At 43.1% G+C, this 20,152-nt stretch overlaps 1 protein-coding gene across 1 annotated transcript in view; it reads left to right on the top strand.

Moving 5' to 3' along the window:
• Positions 1-20,152, top strand: part of RPGRIP1L (RPGRIP1 like) — a 61,878-nt gene that overhangs the window by 35,249 nt on the left and 6,477 nt on the right. The window contains exons 22-24 of the mRNA XM_070952662.1: positions 1,531-1,619; positions 8,948-9,134; positions 16,345-16,429. Of these exons, the coding sequence (XP_070808763.1) occupies positions 1,531-1,619; positions 8,948-9,134; positions 16,345-16,429 (361 nt within the window). The remainder of the gene's footprint in view (positions 1-1,530; positions 1,620-8,947; positions 9,135-16,344; positions 16,430-20,152) is intronic.

Raw genomic sequence — 20,152 nt, 5'->3', positions numbered from 1 at the left:
ACTATCCATTAAGCTATTTACGTCATTCTAATTGCCTCTCCTTGGAGTGTCAACCCATCATTAATTCCTCTGGCAGTGAAGCCATCCATCATTATTACGACTGCAAATCAGACCCAAAGCTACAATACAACCAATTCCCAGAAGACGGGGAATGTATGTGAAAACAGGCTTCTGACAAGCCAGAGAAGAATCCTTTTGACCAAGGCCCTGCCAAAGTCACCATGGGAAAGGCAGCAGTCAAAGATTACAAGCCGATCTCGCTGTGGGAACTGGTGGGCTGTTCCATCCAGCTTGTGGAAGGTCCCACAGTTTCTGACTAGTCTCTGAATACCTCTAGAACCCGTCCACATAGATTAGTGGTCCGTACTGAATCTCAAGAGAAGTGGATGGGTGATTTGGGTTTATTTATTTACCATATTTTTCGGAGTATAAGACGCACTTTTTCCCCACCTAAAAGAAGGTGAAAATTTGGGCGCGTCTTATACACCGAATGTAGCCAAAAACGCAAGGCACGGAGGAGGTGATGGACTATGGCAATCCCTGCAGCCTGGAACAGCTGATTGGGGGTATTCCGGAGGCCGATCCACCTGCCAATCAGCTGCTCATGCTGAATTGGGCTGCAATAATGTGCTGAAGCTGACCTGGCTGTTTGCTATTTGCTGCAAGAGATTGCAGCAGCAAGCAAAACACAAGCAGAGGAGAGGAGTTTCAGTTTCAATTTTAGTTTTAGGGATCAGCACAGCATGCAGAACACTTGACCTAAGCCACGCCCAGGCTCCTTGCTGTCTCCTTCCTTGTTGCTCACACAGCAAATACTGTTTTAGTTTCCAAACAGTCTCACACACTGACAGGACGCTAGCCAGATGAATACCGATGGATGCTAGTAGGCAGAGGCAGAATGTTTTTTTTCTTATTTTCCTCCCCCAAAACTAAGGTGTGTCTTATACTCCGGAGCGTCTTATACTCTGAAAACTTCATTTTATTGGGAATGAAGTGGTAATCTTGAGTATACCGAATAACGGAGTTAGAAGGGACTATGGAGGTCTTCTGGTCCAATCCCTCAGATTGACATTATAACATGCCTGACCAATGACTATCCAGCTTCTTCTTGAAAACTTCCAAGTGATGGAGCACTCACAACTTCCAGAGGCATTCCACTGATTCTCACTGTCAGGAAATTTCTCCTCAATTCTAGGTTGGATCTCTCTTTGATGAGCTTCCATCCGTTACTTCTTGTTTTGCCCTCAGGTGCTTTGGAGAACAGGTCGACCCTCCATTCTCTGTCTCAGCCCCTCAAATATTGGAGGACTGTCTCCCCCTAGTAGATCAAAGCATCTCTAAAAATCAAATGTAGAGATTCCGAAACAATTTAACACCCTTTGGATGGCCCAAGGATGTGTGTTTTGTCTGCCTGGAAAAGCCGTGGTCCATTGTTGCTTGGAACCGCTTTCCTCTTCTGATGCTCGTACTTTTCTTTTATAATCTCAACTCTTCTTATCTTGGCTAATCTTTTCCTTTTTTTTGCTACAGAACAAGAAGACCAACAGGCCGCCGCCGAATCGGTCACCGATAGTGACGACTGCGTGGTTCCAAGTTCAGCATCCTCAACTGTTAACCAGGTTAGTCAGAAGCAACCAAGAAAAAAAGAAGTCCTCCTTCTCAAACGTTCTCAAAGCCTTCTTAGACCCTTGTCTTTCCTAATGTGGTTTTGGTTGGAGAAGTCTCTGTTGACTTGCCTTCGTCTTCTGAATCCATTTTTGAAACCGCAATTTCGTTGTTGAGGATTTTTGAGGTTGATGTTTGGAGACTTGGATCCGGGGTCACATAAACCATCAGTCTAGAGTAGACCAAGAGTGTCCAACCTTGGCATCTTTAAGACTTTATGGACTTCAACTCCATGCTGGCTGGGAAATTCTGGGAGTCGAAGTCCACAAGTCTTAAACTTGCCAAGATTGGACATCCCTGGTCTAGACACTAAAAGGATTGGGCAGTGTGGGTCAGAGTGTTGCAGGGACCTAGCTTTTGGTTTTGTATTTTGTGAGACACAACCTCTTAAGCCATTATCTAATTCCTTTATTGGTTGGAGGATTGTATGTATTGGGTAACCTTTCACCCAATAAAAGCTTAGCAAATATATTTTATTAACGCACGTTTAAAATTAATACAGACCTTCCGTTATTCAGGATTGTGTGATCCTAGTTAGTTAACTAATTCCGTAACCTGGCCTGAAATATCTTAGTCTTTCGAAGTGCCCAGAGTAGCAGCCTGATGATAAAATAAAAAAACAGGTAGTCCTCGACTTAACCTCAATTGAGCCCAACCTTTTGGTTGCCAAGTGAGAAATTTGTAAAGTGAGTTTTGCCTCGCTTTACGACTTTTCTTGCCACATTGGTTAACGGAAGCGCTCCAGTTGTTAAACGAGTAACATGGCTGTCAAGTGAATGTGGCATCCCTGTTGACTCGGCTTGGCCGAAGGTCGCAAAAGGGGAATCACATGACCCCGGGACACTCCACCCGTCATCAGCGTGAGTCGGTTGCCAAGCGGCATCTGAATTTGGATCACATGACCATGGAAATGCTGCAACCGTCGTTAAGTGTGGGAAATAGTCCTAAGTCACTTTGTTTTCAGTGCCATTGTAACTTCGAGCGGTCGCTGAATGAATTGTTGTAAGTCGAGGACTGCCTGCATTTGACTTGCTTCAGTGCCAGGGCAAACCGGTGTAGACAGAAGTGTTAAATTAATGGTTTCTCTCTTTTTTTGCAACCAAGGAGGATAAGATACAGCTAGGAAGAAAAAAAAATACCTGGGTATTTAAGCAACTAGTGGAAGAAAGGCTGCCTTACAGGAAGGTAAAATCCCCTTAACTCAGGCGGGACTTGCCTCAGATTAGCGAGAATAATCCAGCCCAAGTTAACCACTTCTAAATCCCATTGATTTTAGTGTGTCAATATGAAAAACGGGCTCCGGAGCTCCGTTTGAAATCAATCAGATTTAAGTCTTCTTAACTCAGGCTCAACGGAGCGAGAAGCTGAATTAAGAGAACTGCACAATGAGGCAAGGAAAAGCTTCTGTCTTAATAACTCCAATGCAACAGTGCTTTTTACAAACAGGAATGCTAATGTTCGGGTTGTAGGTATTAGCTCAGCACCAAGAAATATTTACTTACTTACTTAAGCTGAAGAGCCAGTGCTGTCCGAAGACATCTCCGTGGTCATGTGGCTGGCATGACTCAACGCCAAAGGCGCACAGAATGCTGTTACCTTCCCACCAAAGGTGGTCCCTATTTTTCTACTTGCATTTTTTTTCGTGCTTTCGAACTGCTAGTTGGCAGAAGCTGGGACAAGTCACGGGAGCTCACCCCGTTACGCGGTGCTCGGGATTCGAACTGCTGAACTGCCAAACTTTCGATCGACAAAGCTCAGCGTCTTAACCACTGAGCCACCTTTTGCAAGCAGAATGCCTGAGTTTTATTTCCAGGGAATTGCTACCAAGCTTTGGAAAGTTTCAGATTTTACATTTTGTCAGCTTCTGCTAAACTCAGCTTGGATTTCAGCATCCACTTAATTCGGTAATAATTTGCTCCAATCTAACGGATGCTCCTAAGTCCTAGTTATCAAGAGCGCTGAAAAGAAAAAATACATGACTAAACCCTAAAAATATTGGAAGATTCTCCTGCTAATTATCTCGTGAATCTCAAATAACACACCCCATTGTTTGTGTCATTGACAATTACGCCTTCCCTTTTTTTAAAAAAAAATAAGTTACAAATTAGTTTGTCGGCATTATTTCTTAGATCGGCTGATCTAAGTGTTTTCCTAGAGAATTTAGCTTTATAATCGCTCTCTTTCTTCCTCTTCCCCCCAACCCCACTATCTCTTTTTTTTTGGTCCGTTATGTATAATTAATCGTAGATTATTTCATTTCGTTTACAACATTTATGAGCTCCACTTCGTCAGTAGCGAAACGCTTGTCCCCTTCTTTTTCTTTTCCAAAGTGGCGTAATTAGTGTTAGCATCTTTTTTCTAGCAGGCTACATAAAGTTTAGTGGCTGGATTAAATCATGTCATTAACATAATGTGCTACACAATTTGCCCCCTATCTCTCTGCGTTTCCACTACATCAAAGCGCCAGCGAGTGCCAATGTAATTGGCTCTTGCTAGCTTGTCAGGTTGATTCAAGCTGACGACTGGTGTTTTCGCTTAAAAAAAAAAAAAAGAAAGAAAGAAAGAGAGAGCTTCTAGGCATGATAATTAATGGAAGAAGGGGGTCGGGGAGGGGGGGAGAAATCAGAAAAATGTAAAACTTTGGACAGTTCTTTATGAATATTTCATACGTGTGAATATAATCAGAAGTTAGCATTATCAATTTGATGTATAATACATTGATTAAAAGGCTTGTTACAGGCTCCCGAGCTGGGCGTTGGGAGTTGAGAATTTGCACGGGCGTTCGGAAAAGCTAAAAACACCGCCGCAATAAAATTAAACAATGCTTGTTCTCATCTCTCCACATCTTCACTTGATTATTTGAGAACAATATAGCTTTCAATTATCACAATAAAATTTTACTTGCTGTCAGCTCTCAAGTTATCTTCAAATGTGCCCGCGGGGCAAGGCTTAGTAAAACCAATTTATTCTGCGGTGGCCTCATTTTCTTCCTAGGTGTGTTTACATCTTTTCTCCTTCATTATAGATAGTCTCTCTCTCTCTTTTTTCTTTTTCTTTTTTGCACTAATACCATTTTAGTGAAAACTGTCATCATCATTTTCTTTAAACGAGGTTTTTAAAGTTTATAATTAATGTTGATATCCAGCGGGGTGTTTTTTAAAAAAAAAAACAGCTTCAAAAATCCAGGTGGATGTATCTCTGCTATAGAGGAACATATAAATTTGTATATAAATTCAAAAAAAAAAATGTGGGAATTTTTTTCCTTTTTTAATGGTACAGCAAGTAAAATTCGAGGATCGGGGAATTGAAAAGCTTTTATTGATCCATCTGGGGCTTAGGCTATAGGTGGGAGATTAAGATCACTGAAGAATGGAAGCCAATAATAAGGATGGTTTATTATTGGGTTCACTGAGCCAGATGTTCAGGCCAGTTTTGGCATTTTTGTCCACTTTCCCAGGCACCTGGGATAGGCAGATGTGATGGAGTTAGAAATGTTGTCGCAGGATGTAAGCTGTTCTGAGTAAAGCTGCCTTTTTGCAATTGACTGATGGTGAATTTGTCAATGCCGATGGGGTTCAAGTGATGCTTCAACTTATTTTGGGATTGCACCCAAGGCGCCTATGACTATTGGTACTACTCTTGCTTGCCTTTGCCACAGTTGTTCTATTTCTATTTGTAGGTCTTTGTATTTTGTTATTTTTTCCAGTTCTTTCCCTTCTCCTCTTCTGTCTCCAGGTACTGCCAGGTCCACCTGGCAGGTGGTTTTTTATCGACAACTAAGTCCGTTATTATTACAAATGTTGAAATTCTGCTCCTTGTCTGATTCTTTCAAAGAGGAATGCCTGAATGATCAGGGTCTTCTTTTTTCCCCTTCATTATTTCACGGTGAGGGAAAAAAACACACATGTTCTTCTTTCCATGATTTTCTTTGTCTTAAGAATAGGCATATCGGCGTCGGGTCACAGCAAAGGAGTATTGTTAAGATATAGGCACGCTAAAAGGAAAGGAAGTGGTAGGTGCGTGAGATATTTTTTATTATTCAAAGGCTCTTTTTTAAAATCCTTTTAACAAATGCCTGGCTTGCCGAGGACGTCAAAATTACTTACCATGTATTGTTATTCTTTATTAAATTTATTTGCCACCCGTCTCTCCACAAAGCCACTCTTTGTAACGTCTTAGTAGTACAGTTGACCCAGTCAGCTCAGATCAGGGTAATATTGTGCCAGTGAAAGAAAGAAATTGAGTTCTTTAGATCAGAGGTCAATGTCTGGAATTGGGGCACCAAATGTGCTTGTGGTCCAGCCAACCTTTGCTTGTGCTCAGACTATTCTAAGTTACTCTTTGGTTGTGTTCTTTAATGTGGCAGATAGGGAAATTATGAAATACAGACATCATAATCATAGGTAGAGTGTCAGTTTATTTAAGGCACCGCTAGAAACCAGGAGATGATGAGTTCCAGTCCCAGATTAGCATGAAAACCAGCTGGGTAACTTCAAGCCAATCACCAGGAGCCCGTGAGTTCTAGTCTCAGTTAGCATAAAAGCCAGCTAGGTAACTTCAAGCCAATCACCAGGTGACGGTGAGTTCCAGTCCCAGATTAGCATGAAAACCGGTTGGTAACTTCAGGCCAATCACCAGGAGCCTGTGAGTTCTAGTCCCAGTTAGCATGAAAGCCAGCTAGGTAACTTTGGGCCAGTCACCAGGAGCCCGTGAGTTCTAGTCTCAGTTAGCATAAAAGCCAGCTAGGTAACTTTGGGCCAGTCACCAGGAGCCCGTGAGTTCTAGTCTCAGTTAGCATAAAAGCCAGCTAGGTAACTTCAAGCCAATCACCAGGTGACGGTGAGTTCCAATCCCAGATTAGCATGAAAACCGGTTGGGTAACTTCAGGCCAATCGCCAGGAGCCCGTGAGTTCTAGTCTTGGCTTAGGCAGGAAAGCTGGCTGGGTGACCCTGGCCATTCACTCTCAGCTCAGCCCACCTCAGAAACTTGTTGTTGTTGTTGGGAAAATAGGAAGAGGAACGTGTGTTGGATAGTTTGTTCACCTGGAGTTATTTGTAAAAACAATAAAGGCGGAATACAAATAAATAAGTAAAATAAACAATTTTTTTTCCTCAAAAACAAATATGTATGCCAAGATTGAGTGCAATTATAATGGATGAGGTTTGGCAGGGACTGGTTGCCATTCACCAACCCCAAAAAATCAAGATGGCAGATGGTCCTTCTTTTTTCCTTTTTTAAAAAATAGGTGTTGCGTCCTGTTACTACATATATTTGTTTACGTTTGGATGGTATTTGTAAACCCGAGCAGCTTTTGACAGGCGGGTTAAGCATTCGGCCGGGAATTGCTCTGAATTTCACTTAAAAATGCTTCTTATATATACATGCGACGGGAGGCAAAAAGACGCCGTTCCTAAAGCGAAATTAGACAATGGAAGCAATTTCATTTTTTATGCATGTGAATGCAGGGTGCTTGAGGTTATTAGTTGAAACTGAGTAACCTTTCCGTGCCTTCGTCTCTTTTCGAAATTTGAATATGAAAAGCATATTCAAGTCAAAAGACCATCACTTTAATGACATTTGGCAGTCATTTGATTTATTAGGTTTTTACGAAAAGAAAATTCCTTTAAATATTTCATCACGCTATGCTAATCCTGGTAATATTGCCAGCTGAAGCTGTGTTACCTGCATTAGCGGAGACAGAACGGTGTGGAATATTTGCTGTCATCCCGGTAAAATTTCCATGAATCTACTGAATAATAAAACAAATCTTATTGAAATATTCAGATTCGGGTTTTTTAGTTAAAGGTGTCTTAGGATACATAATAAAAGAAAATGCCTTTTGAAAACAGTGAGAGTCATGTAGCTTCATCCAATATTGAAGGAGGTTGACAGCAAGGATATTGTTCGGTGGGAAGGATATATATTTATTTACCGGGGAAATCCTGGGGTGATTTTCGACGGCTTAATTATAGAATATTCTTCTGAAAAATGTCAGGTGCGATGTCTCACTTGAAACCATTGCATGAATGTTTGGTTTGAAGATAAACCACCCCAAACCATTCTGGTTGGGTTTTTTAAAAAAAAAAAAAAAAATCATTGTTTAATTTGACGAGTATTCGTGCAAGGTGAGTGATGGAGGTTTATAACTGAGAAGTCTTCAGAATCCAGAGGGGAGAAATTTGACTTTCAAGTCAAAACAGGAACCGTCAAGAGAGAGTTGGGGAGAATTTGACAGGTGAGAACCTCCCAGGTGTTCAGTTTCTTTCTCCAAGAGACAAATTTCGCCCTTCAAGTGTTCTTCAGCCTAACCTCATTTTGAAACCGGGGAGGTTGTGCGTTCTTTTGAAACCAACCGACTTAATGCAGGAGATTTCGTTGTGTGCTTGTCTTTTAATATTTTAACATGGAGCGCCTTCCACCTTGTGGACTGCGTTATTGTGAGCGATACACGTTAAGTGGGAAGTGCAATCAACACACACATTTTTGGCCCCATCAAAGATTTCAAGACCTCAAAAAAAAAAAAAATGAAGACATCTTGTAAATGCACACTCATGTATTAAAGATGGTGATTTTACTACACCCAGAAAAGCTAGCAGTTTCAAGGGCAATCATGTTACACGCTACTCCGAGAAGATGTGCTTTGTAGGGTGGACGGTGTGGTGGTTACACCAGAGAGTAGTTTCCCCCGGACAGACGTTGGTTTAATGTTTAGGGGGTGTACCATTCAGCAATCCAAATGGCCGAAAGAAGCGTCAAGGGAGGTAATAATGAAAGAAGAGGAAGAGAAAAAGAATGATTTATTATATGTGATATAAAACATAAGTGTGTTGCCGCTTGCAAAGATTGTAGGAATCCCAAAATCAGGACTCCTTTTCAGCTTTGTCACCCGAGGCCTTCTGTGTGATGTGGCTGCTTGTGGTCCATTCAGTTGTGTCTGACTCTTGGCAATTCTGTGGTCCATTGATGTGGTCCATTCAGTTGGGTCTGACTCTTGGCAATTCTGTGGTCCATTGATGTGGTCCATTCAGTTGGGTCTGACTCTTGGCAATTCTGTGGGCCAGGTCTCTCCACATCTTCCGATCTTGCACTGCTTCTTGGATGCTCTGGCTGATGTCAGCTTTGAGGGTGTCCAGCCACCGCGTCCTTTAAAGGCCTCCTTTCACCGCTAGCTCTTCCAAACCTAATTGCTTTCCCCAGCGAATTCCCCCGCGCAACGTGGGCCAAGCTCAATGAGACGGTGTTGCGTTACCAGCAGCAAAGGTATGGTTGTTTGTCTTTCAGCAGACTGCCGAAAGGATCCGCATCGAGATCGTGTCGCTCAGCCTGACGGATCCCCAGATTTTGATGGACGTGCTGATCCAGCGGCTTTTCATAGAGTCCAAATTCTCCAGTTTCGAAACAACCGAAACTCCGATGGCGCTTCCAAAACCCAGAAGCAGGCAGTGGGTGTCCTATAACTACAGCCACGGTAGGAATTCATTTAATATTTATTTCATTTTGTGCTTTTAAATCGCTGGTTTTTTATGTCCCGTCTTCTTCTTCTTCTTCCATCCGTAACAGATTTTATTGAAAAGTTCTGATTTAAGGCTTTACACACTCACACTCACACACATACACATATATTCTTATTCATCTTGGCCAGTATCCTCCCCTCCCTGGTAGCCAATCAACTTTCTCCAAAAATGACACCAAGTAAAGGTAGTCCTCGACTTATGACCACAATTGAGCCCCAAATTTAGGTTGCTAAGTGAGACATTGATTAAGTGAGTTTTGCAAACATTCTTGCCATGGTTGTTATGATGTGAGTCACTGCAGTTGTGAAGTTAGTAACACGGTTGTTAAGCGAATCGGGTTGCTTGTCAGAAGGTCACAAAAGGGGTCACATGACCATCTGCGACCGTCATAAATACGAAGCAGTCACCAATCATCTGGTTTTTGATCGTGTGACCCTGGGGATGCTGAAGCAGGAGACCCTGTACCATTTCAGACAAGTGACTGTCCAGTCTCTTCTTAAAAACCTCCAGTGATGAAGCACGTACAACTTCTGGTGGCAAGCTGTTCCACTGGTTAATTGTCCTCATTGTTAGGTAGTTTTTCCTTAGTTCCAGGTTGCTCCTCTCCTTGTTTAGTTTCCATCCATTGCTTTATCTCTTGCCATCTGATGCATTGGAAAATAAATTGACCCCCCCCCCCCTCTTCTTTATGGCAGTCCCTCAAATACTGGAACGCTGCTATCATGTCCCCCCAGTCCTTCTTTTCTCTAGACTAGCCATACCCAATTCCTGCTGCCATTCCTCATACGTTTTAGTCTCTTAATCAGCGGTGAAATCCACTTGCCTCCGTTACCGGTTCGGGAACAGGAGCACGTGGGAGCACGTGTGTGCTATGCGCGCACATGCCTCTTCTACGCGTGCGTAGAACCTTCTGTGCATGCACAGATGGTAAAAAAAGGGGACGTAATGACGTTCCGGCAGGTGGGCGGAGCCTCCCACCGCCGGTGCTACCAGTTCGGCGAGCCGGATAGAACCGGGGGGGGGGATTTCCCCGCTGCTCTTAAGCCTTTAATCATCTTAGTTGCTCTTCTCTGCACTTTTTCCAAAGTCTCAACATCACTTTTTTTTTTTTTTTGCAACGGGGTGACCAAAACTGGATGCAGTATTTCCACGCGTGGTCTCATTATAGGTTTATAAAGCACTACTAATAACTTCACATGGTTTTGATTCTCTGCCTCTGTTTATACAACCCAGGATTCTTGCATGCAGGTATGTTACGAATCAGTTTTCTAACGAGCTGCACCTTCTCTTGGGAAATAATATTTCTGCCTTTGCCACGAAGTGATCAGACGAGAACTCATTTCCAGCAAGGTTGCTTTGCTTTTCCTAGGGTATTACTTAAATAACTGGTCATCTAATATTTCCTCTGTGCCAGCTCTCCTTGTAAAGACACATCATTCCGGAGAAAGTGCCCTAATGAATTTTGGTGTTTCATAATGTCGGCAAGAAAGCCAATAATCTAATAGTAATGAAGTCAGAATGTGCGTGTTTACTATAGCTTTACTCCATTTCTTATTCAGGCCTAATTAGATTTGGGTATGTAGAATATTTGAGGTTAATTGAATATTTTCTTTAATAAAACTGAGATTTACATGATGGGGAAAGGAAGTGTACTTTGAGCTTAGAGAGAAACTAGCAGTCCCATGGATTGTGTATGAAAAAAATAATCATGATAAACCCAGGTGTAATTTGAGAAGTCATTATTTCTCAGTAAATAAATGCCTTTTTTATTGGGTTTCTTTTATTATATTTATGTCTCAAGCATCACGGCTGGCTTTTTAAGGAACTGCTTTACATCTTAGCTGAGACAAAGAGATCTTGTGAAATTCTGCTTTAATAAGCAACATTTAATATCACAACTGAGTGCTGTGGGTTCCCTAGCCATTTGCTGTGCCTTTCTAATCTATAGATAGAAGGAGGAGAGATTTACAGTTAATAAATTAAACGCCCTTAGTCAATCATAAGACTATAATGGGTCCAAGCTTGTCTCTTAATTATGGACATTGTTTTGCATACAGCTTTATTCATATTAAAAAAAAAAAAACCTGTCTAACGAATCGTGTAAAGAAGATGGACAGTGCATTTCAGAAAAGTAGTTTTCCAAAAATTGAAGAAGTACAATTTCCAAGCTCTCATATCATTGTCACAAGGAGAGATAGAACATCATCACTTGGAAGTTGGGACATCTGGTAGGACTTGCCTCCAACAGATACTTATTAATAAACTCATATAGACAGAAGGTTTACGAATGATGCTAACAATGTGATTGGTCTACTCAGCAGAACCAAGATCTACAGTAGGTCTAGAGCCATAAAATTGAAAGGGATCTTGGACATCATCTACTTGAACTCTATGCTAAGTTGGAATGGGACTATTCGTCTCCAACTCTTCATTCTCCTCTGGCGTTTCTCCTCGGGTGATTCTCCCCCGACTTATCTCCTCAGCTGGCATGCCTCCAGTCATTCGCCCTGGGGAATGGGCCACCGTCCACTGTGTCCCACACCTTTTGTGAAAAAGGAGGAGATAAGTTGGGGGAGAATCGCCTGAGGAGAAACGCCCGAGGAGAATGAAGAGTCGGAGATGAAAATCCTAGACCCATGCTAAGTGTAGGGTTCCTAGAGCATCTTTCAAAGATGACCTTCAAACAGCTTTTGTTTGAAGTCCTCCAGCAAAGAATTCACCACTTCATGTAGGTTCTCTGAGAGCTCATACAGTCAGAAAGTTCCTCCTGAAGTCCAATCTGAACCATCATCCTTGGAATTTTAATCCATTGGTTATTGTTCTGCCTTTTGAAACGATGAAGATTAAGGTCAATCAAACTCCTCAGATATAGGCAGACTGCTGCCATAATTTCCATTTAGTTATCTTTTCCTACCCAGATCCTTTTGTTGTTCCTCATTGGACTCAGTTTCCATCTTGGTAGCCTTCATCTGAACTTGATCCAATTTGTCTCTGTCCTTTTGGAACAGTGGTGCCCAGAACCGACTTTAGGAAGTATCTGAGCAAGACAGAATAGGGTGGAAGTGTGATTGACTTCCAGGCCTTGCTTGGGTTTTTTTTTTCCCATTGTTGTCCACAGTCTTATCTGTCTTTCCCGAATGAGAAACCAGATGAGTGAGTAGCAGGACGAAGAGAAGAAGGGGAATCAAGAGAAGAGAATATGTGTAACTCAGAATTGAACTGTAGGGCCCTTGATGCTCTCTGAGCTTGGTTGTTTTTTTGCAGATGTTTCATTACCCAATTAGATAACTTCATTGGTACTTAGAAGCTGCTTCTAGCACTGATAATGTTACACAGTCGGGGAATGACATGTCTTCCAAGAAATTAACCAAGCTCAGAGACCACCAAGGACCCTATGGAAGAGAAGAGTGCTATTAATTTGCTTTCCTACATTGCCGTTTGCCTCTAGATAAATAGGTTGAAACCATCTGTAGTATTTTCCTGTACGAGGGGTCTGCAACCTTAAACATTCAAAGAGCCATTTGGACCCGTTTCCCACAGAAAAGAAAACACCGGGAGCCACAAAACCCTTCCCGTGCCTGACTATTTCTTGAGCAGCCACCAAACTAGCATATGTAGTTGAATTAAACGTTCTGTTTTCTTCTGAAACTTTTCTTTTCGTGGATTTATCCATGGTTGGCCTACCAGCGGTTGAAAAACTCAATGAATCGCGTGCCGGTGGGTGTTGCACATTGGCAGTTGTGACACATATTTTGAGTGACAGGGAGCCGCAGCAGAGGGGTGAAAGAGCCACATGCAGCTCCAGAGCCGCAGATTGCTGACCCCTGTCCTATACAGATAACATAAAATCTGAATCCTATTTCTCTTTTCCGTGCAGAGTCCTTCTACTTAGGACCTGCAGGCATAGGTGCTGTATCAAACAGTTCTTCGGAATGAAAGATCAATTTTTGAAGAGCAAATAGGTGATAAGGCATTAATAAACAGGCAGAAATTATACTAGCTATTTTCAACCTGAACTGAACAGTGCTTTTAATTCTCCAGAGTCAAATATTAGGGGTGTCAGCAAACTGACCATTTCTTCACTAAGTTGATATAAACAGTGACACACACAGAGGGAAATTCTTAATTTCACCTTGGAAAAAACGATTCCCTCCCTCCCTCCTGCCCCCCTCCGCCCCTCCGGTCCTTCCATCTCGTTTTTCTCTTTCTGCTTCTTTGGACAAAAACCACCATAATTGAAATAACAAAGATTAAGTTCAGTTGATAGGTACCGATAACAAGGAAATAGCTTTTATATTTCATAGAGCCGAGAGAATATTGTTTCCACTATGCTGAGAAAGCAGGAAAACAGCCCGGAAACAAGATTAATGATTGTGAGCCTAAAGAATGTTATCTTGGCTGTGTATAAACCTGCTCGAGAATTGACAAGAGAAAAGGGAAAGATTAATGAAATATTCGCAAACTTTTTTTTTTTTTTAACAAGACTTACATAGACTTAGGAGTGAGTAGCGGCTGAGTATCCGTTGAATTCAGAGTAGTACGATGGAAGAAAGTTTCTTTCCATCTACAGGTAATCCTCGATTTACGATCACAATTTAGCGCAAAATTTCTGCTGCTAAGTGAGATAGTCGTTAAGTGAATTTTGTCCCACCTTTCTTGCCACAGTTGTTCAGTGAATCGTTGCAGTTCTTAAATTAGTAACATGGTTGTTAAGCGAATCTGACTTTCCCATTGACTTTGCTTGTCAGAAGGGCAGGGGTGAAATGCTCCCAGTTCGGACCAGATCGCCCAATCCGGTAGCGATGATGGCAGGTGGTTCGGAGAACCGGTAGCAAAAATCCCTGCCCCCCTCCCCATGCCCAGCTGAGCCGCACGATCATCAGAGGCTTTTTTTTTTTTTACTTTTAAAAGCATTTTTTCTACAACTTCTTCGGCCGAAAAAATGCTTTTAAAAGTTAAAAAAAAAAAAGCCTCGATGATCGTGTGACTCAGCTGGGATCGTCAGAGCCTTAAATAAAGCATTTTTTCTACAACCTCTTCGGCCGAAGAAGTTGTTAAAAAAATGCTTTGAAAAGGCTCTGACGATCCCAGCTGAGTTGCCTGATCGTCAGAGGCTATTAAAAGCATTTTTTCTACAACCTCTTCGGCCATCCGTTGCTTCTTGTCCTGCCTTCAGGTGCTTTGGAGAATAGCTTGACTCCCTCTTCTTTGTGATAGCCCCTCAAATCAGAATACTGCTATCATGTCACCTCTGGTCAGGGGTGAAATGCTACCGGTTCGCACCAGTTTGGGCGAATCGGTAGTAATAAAAGCTACCAGTTCGGTCCGACAATCAGCTGTGCCGTACAATTTATATTCGCTAGAAAGTAGAAAATCCTGCTTTCTAGCTAATCTAAATCGCGCAGCACAGCTGTTTCCACCCCCTTCACTGTTCTACTTACCTTCAAAAGGCTCCTTTTTCCACGCGCAGCGCGCATTTGGCACGCACCGTGCATGCGCGGGCAGCGAACCGGTGGCAACCCACGGAAGCTTTCACCACTGCCCCTGATCCTTCTTTTCACCAGACTAGCCATAGCCAATCCCAACTAAAGGGTGATTCTAGAACAGGATCAGGCCACCATCAACAACAATCCTGCATCTTTTTTATTATCGGCTTGATTTCTTGCTCCCAGGAGGAGCCTGGAAGGTTTTTTTTTCAAAGTCGGAGCCTCTTACGTGGAGGCAGATGGTTTTCACCCAATATCTCACATCAACAAGAGCCCAGCCAAAAGTTTTCAGGATTGAAATCATATAATCTTTTCTCCCTTCAACTAAACAGCAGGTCCCTTTGAGCGTGATCCAAACCACGAGCGAAGACCTCCGCGTTGAAGATTCGGAGCCATCTGGTTTTTGGGTTTTTTTTGTTTCTTGTTTTTAAATCCACCTTTTCTGGAAATATTTGAAAATAAAGGCTGCTCATCTGCCCTCCACATTCTACCTTCTAGTATTGGCTTCCAGTCTTTAATTCTTGTTTTAACGTTGCGCATCTTGTACCAGATGGGAACGGCATGTCCGTATAAGTCATTGTAAAAGAATGTGTGGCTTTAACACTAGTGTTTCTTTGTAAAAACAAAAAAAGAGAGAGAGAGAAAGAAAGAATAGGTAAATGTGAATTTAGGGCAACATATTATTTCAGGGGGCAGTATCGCTGCCTAACTCTGCCCACAGCCGGGAAGTCGATCCTGACTTGCGCAAAGTTGACTCAGCCTTCCGTCCTTCCGAAGTCGGGAAAATGAGGACCCAGATTGTCAAGGGGCAAGAGGCTGACTTGGCAAATTGCTTAGAGAGGGCTATAAAGCACTGTGAAGCAGTATATAAGTCCTATTCCTAACTATCATCTATCTCTCTATCTTCTATCTATCTACAATATCTATCCATTACTGTCTATCTGTTTGCATTCTCTCTCTCTCCCTCTCTCTCCCTCTCTCTCCCTCTCTCTCCCTCCCTCTCTCTCTCTCTCTCTCTCTCTTTCTCTCTCTCTCAAGAGCTTTGGTGCAGTGGTTAGAATGCAGTATTGCTGGCTAACTCTGCCCACAGTCAGGAGTTTGAATCTCACCAGGTTCAAGGTTGACTCAGCCTTCCATCCTTCCGAGGTGAGTAAAATGAGGACCCAGATTGTTGGGGGCAAGAGGCTGACTCTGTAAACTGCTTAGAGAGGGCTGTAAAGCACTGTGAAGCGGTATATAAATCTAAGGGCTATTGCTAGTCCTTCCTTCCTTCCTTCCTTCCTTCCTTCCTTCCTTCCTTCCTTCCTTCCTTCCTTCCTTCCTTCCTTCCTTCCTTCCTTCCTTCTATGGTGGCACAGTAGTTAGAATGCAGTATTGCTGGCTGATCTCTCCACTGCCAGGAGTTCAATCCCAACCGGCTCAAACTTGACTCATCCTTCCGTCCTTCCGAGGTGGGTAAAATGAGGACCCAGATTGTTGGGGGCAAGAGGCTGACCCTGTAACCCGCTTAGAGAGGGCTGGAAAGCACCGTGAAGCGGTATATAAGTCTAAGGGCTATTGCTATTTGGAGATGCTGAAACCAACAGGAAGGATGAGCCTGTGGAAAAGAAGTCCTATAAAGTAAATGCATTTATGTGCTGGCACTTCATTGCAGCCTCATTTCTGTTTGATTTTGCAGTCATATACGTGGATCAAGCCAAGCACGAAGCACGGTGGGATTATCTCAAGGCTGTCGTTTGCGGATCTGAGCCCAGACATGGAAGGTAAATTTTTGAGAGGACACGTTGCTTCGTATTCCTCAGTCATATGGGTAGTCCTCGGTTTATGATCATAATCAAGCCCAGAATTTATGTTGCTAAGTGAAGAAATCGGTTAAGCAAGCGTTGTCTCGTTTCACAACTTTTCTCACCACATTTGTTAAGTGAATCACTGGAGTTGTTAAATGAGTCACACGGTGGTTCAGTGAATCTGGCTTTCCCTCATGGACTTGGCTTGTCAGGAGGTTGCAAAAGGGGATCACGTGACCCCGGGACATTGCGACCATCATAAATACAGTCAATTGCCAAGCGGCTGAATTTTGGATCATATGACCATGGGGATGCTGCAACGGTCATAAGTGTGAAAAATGGCCATCAGTCCCTTTTTCCAGTGCCGTTGTAACTTCGAACGACCAGTAAATGAATTGCTATAAGTCAAGGAACTACCTCTATTCCTTTCTTCCTTTCCCCATGCTGTAGTTATTCATTACAGGTCGTCCTCGACTTCACAACAGTTCATTTGGCCTAATTTTTTAAGTGTTTTTAAGTGTTTTGTTTATTGTTTTTAATTAACAGGGCCAAATTTATATATGTATATTTTAACTGTATTTTAATATTTGTATTTGATGTTTTTTTACTTGGCTGTTCACCGCCCTGAGTCCTCAGGGAGAAGGGCGGTATACAAATTCAAAATAAAATAAATAAATAAATAAATAAATTTAGTGACCGTTTTGAAGTTACGAGCAAAGTCCGACATGAATCTGACGAGCAGAGTCAACGGGGGAAGCCAGATTCACTGAACAAGCTGCGTTACGAACTTAACAACTTGCAGTGATTCACTGTGGTAAGGAAGGTCGTAAAACGGGGCAAAATTCACTTAACTGTCTCACATAGCAACAGGAACGTTGGGCTCAATTGTGGTCCTAAGTCAAAGTCTACGTGTAAAATGAGGACATAAATACTTGGGAGAAAATGACATTTAGCTGGGAAAGGAAAAAGGAATAAACGAGAACCTAAATAACCTAAAAGTCAACTAAATAACCTAAATAACCTAAATAAATAATTTAGGTTATTTAATAACCTAAATAACCTAAAAGTCAACTTGGGAAAAGTTGACTTTTGCTTCACTAAGTTCAGCTATTCCAGCAGCCAGATAATCAATTTGTATTTCTATTTATTTTAACAGGAGCGTAGATTCACGCTGTTCTCGGGGAAAAATGTCATCCTAATGCCCATGTTTATTCTGAGAAAATGTAAAATCCACCCTTCGTGGTATCTGAACGCGGCTTACGATTTTCAAAAGCAAAGCACTGTTTTCCTTTTTAATGTCCACCCTGTGTATGGAGAAAAATTCATTTTAATTTCAAGATCTGGGCTATTTTGATCGTAGTTGGAGCAGCCGCTGGTTCGGTTGGTTGAAGAAAACTGCTGATTAGCTTCGTGCGTTTGCAGATAAACAGTTTCAGCAAACGGGATATTAGCTGGCAATAAGGCAACCAATCTTTTTTTCCCCTCCATTTTGTTTCCAAAACTGAGCTTCATATGGTGGCTGGCACACAGTGGTTGTTGTTTTTTTTTTTTAATGGAATCTGACAGGAAGCGCCATAAAATGATCCCTTAAAAGTGGGCACGTCTCACATCTAAAGCACTTTGAAGTTCAGAAAGATTATTTTTGTCTTCTTCTTCTTCCTCCTCTTCCTCCCCTTTTCTTATTTCAGCAAACAAGCAAAGGACTTCCAGATTTACTGCATACATTAGTGAGATGAATAACATGCTGGGTCTAGTAAAACTCCAAATAAAGTTAAAGATATCCCTGTAGTCCTATAATCCGTGACACGGATGATTGTTTTATGTGACAAATTCAAGCCTTTTGCTCGATGTTCTTTGTAGTTAATCCTGGCTTAAAATGTCTGGGTCGCTCTTAAAATGGATGCATTTTGATTTTGGACGTGCTTATTCATAAATATTTTGCAAATATTCTGCATCTTTCTTTGAAAAAAACCAGAGGAGAACATCCATATTTAATTTGTGTGTGGGGCACCCAGGGATGGGCTTCAAAAATAATTAGCAAGGGGTTTTCTGCCCAGTTGCTGGGTGGGTGTGGCCATGGTGGGCGTGGCCTAGTCAGCTTCCTGCACCACAGCGGGGGGAGGGTGCGTTTTTGCCCTCCCTGGACTCCAGAGGCTTTCCTCGCGCCTCCAGGAGGGCGAAAACAGCCTCCCCAGGCTCCAGAGGCCCTCTGGAGGTTGGAAACGTGCCCGTTTCCAGCCTTCCCAAACTTCCGGTAGGCCCATTTTTCATCCTCTCCTCGCCACCGCGTGCGCCCTGCACTTACCTGCATCCAAAATGGGCCGCGTGGGGACTCCTGGGAGGGGAGGGGTGGGCGGGGTCAACCAGGAGTAGGATTTGGGGGTTCTCTGAACTGCACAGAATCTTAGCTAGAGGTTCTCCCGAACCCCTGCGAAACCCCAGCAGCCCACCCAAACAGACATATTTCTCTACACCATTTTCCCCCAATTGTCCATCCTCAAAAACCACTGCCAGTCAAAGAAGAAATTACTCATACGAATGGATGAATGGTTGGATTCATTAACACAGCCCAAGAAGTCATTATTTATAGCCCACCTTCATTATTATTAATAACTCAAGGCAGGGAGCACATCCAACACACCTTCCTCCTATTTTCCACACAACAACCCTGTAAGGTGAGTTCGGCTGAGAGAGAGGGACTGGTCCAAAGTCTCACAGTTGGCTTTCATGCCTAAGGCAAGACTAGAGCTCAGCGTCTCCTGGTGATTGTCCCAAAGTCATCCACCCAGCTTTCATGGCCAAGACGGGATTAGAACTCCCAGTCCCCTGGTAATTGGCCCAAAGTCATCCACCCAGCTTTCATGGCCAAGACGGGACTAGAACTCCCAGTCCCCTGGTAATTGGCCCAAAGTCATCCACCCAGCTTTCATGGCCAAGACGGGATTAGAACTCCCAGTCCCCTGGTAATTGGCCCAAAGTCATCCACCCAGCTTTCATGGCCAAGGCAGGACTAGAACTCCCAGTCCCCTGGTAATTGGCCCAAAGTCATCCACCCAGTTTTCATGGCCAAGGCAGGACTAGAACTCCCAGTCTCCTGGTAATGGGCCCAAAGTCATCCACCCAGCTTTCATGGCAAAGACGGGACTAGAACTCCCAGTCTCCTGGTAACGGGCCCAAAGTCATCCACCCAGTTTTCATGGCCAAGGCAGGACTAGAACTCCCAGTCTCCTGGTAATGGGCCCAAAGTCATCCACCCAGTTTTCATGGCAAAGACGGGACTAGAACTCCCAGTCCCCTGGTAATTGGCCCAAAGTCATCCACCCAGCTTTCATGGCCAAGGCAGGACTAGAACTCCCAGTCCCCTGGTAATTGGCCCAAAGTCATCCACCCAGTTTTCATGGCCAAGGCAGGACTAGAACTCCCAGTCTCCTGGTAATGGGCCCAAAGTCATCCACCCAGCTTTCATGGCCAAGACGGGACTAGAACTCCCAGTCCCCTGGTAATTGGCCCAAAGTCATCCACCCAGTTTTCATGGCCAAGGCAGGACTAGAACTCCCAGTCTCCTGGTAATGGGCCCAAAGTCATCCACCCAGTTTTCATGGCAAAGACGGGACTAGAACTCCCAGTCCCCTGGTAATTGGCCCAAAGTCATCCACCCAGCTTTCATGGCCAAGGCAGGACTAGAACTCCCAGTCTCCT

The sequence above is a fragment of the Pituophis catenifer genome, unplaced genomic scaffold (genome assembly GCF_029215685.1).
Source record: "Pituophis catenifer annectens isolate HBS135680 unplaced genomic scaffold, rPitCat1.0.hap2 SCAF_13, whole genome shotgun sequence".
Lineage (NCBI taxonomy): Eukaryota > Metazoa > Chordata > Lepidosauria > Squamata > Colubridae > Pituophis > Pituophis catenifer.
Note: the sequence above shows the minus strand (reverse complement) of the source record. Positions and strands in the feature narration are given on the sequence as shown.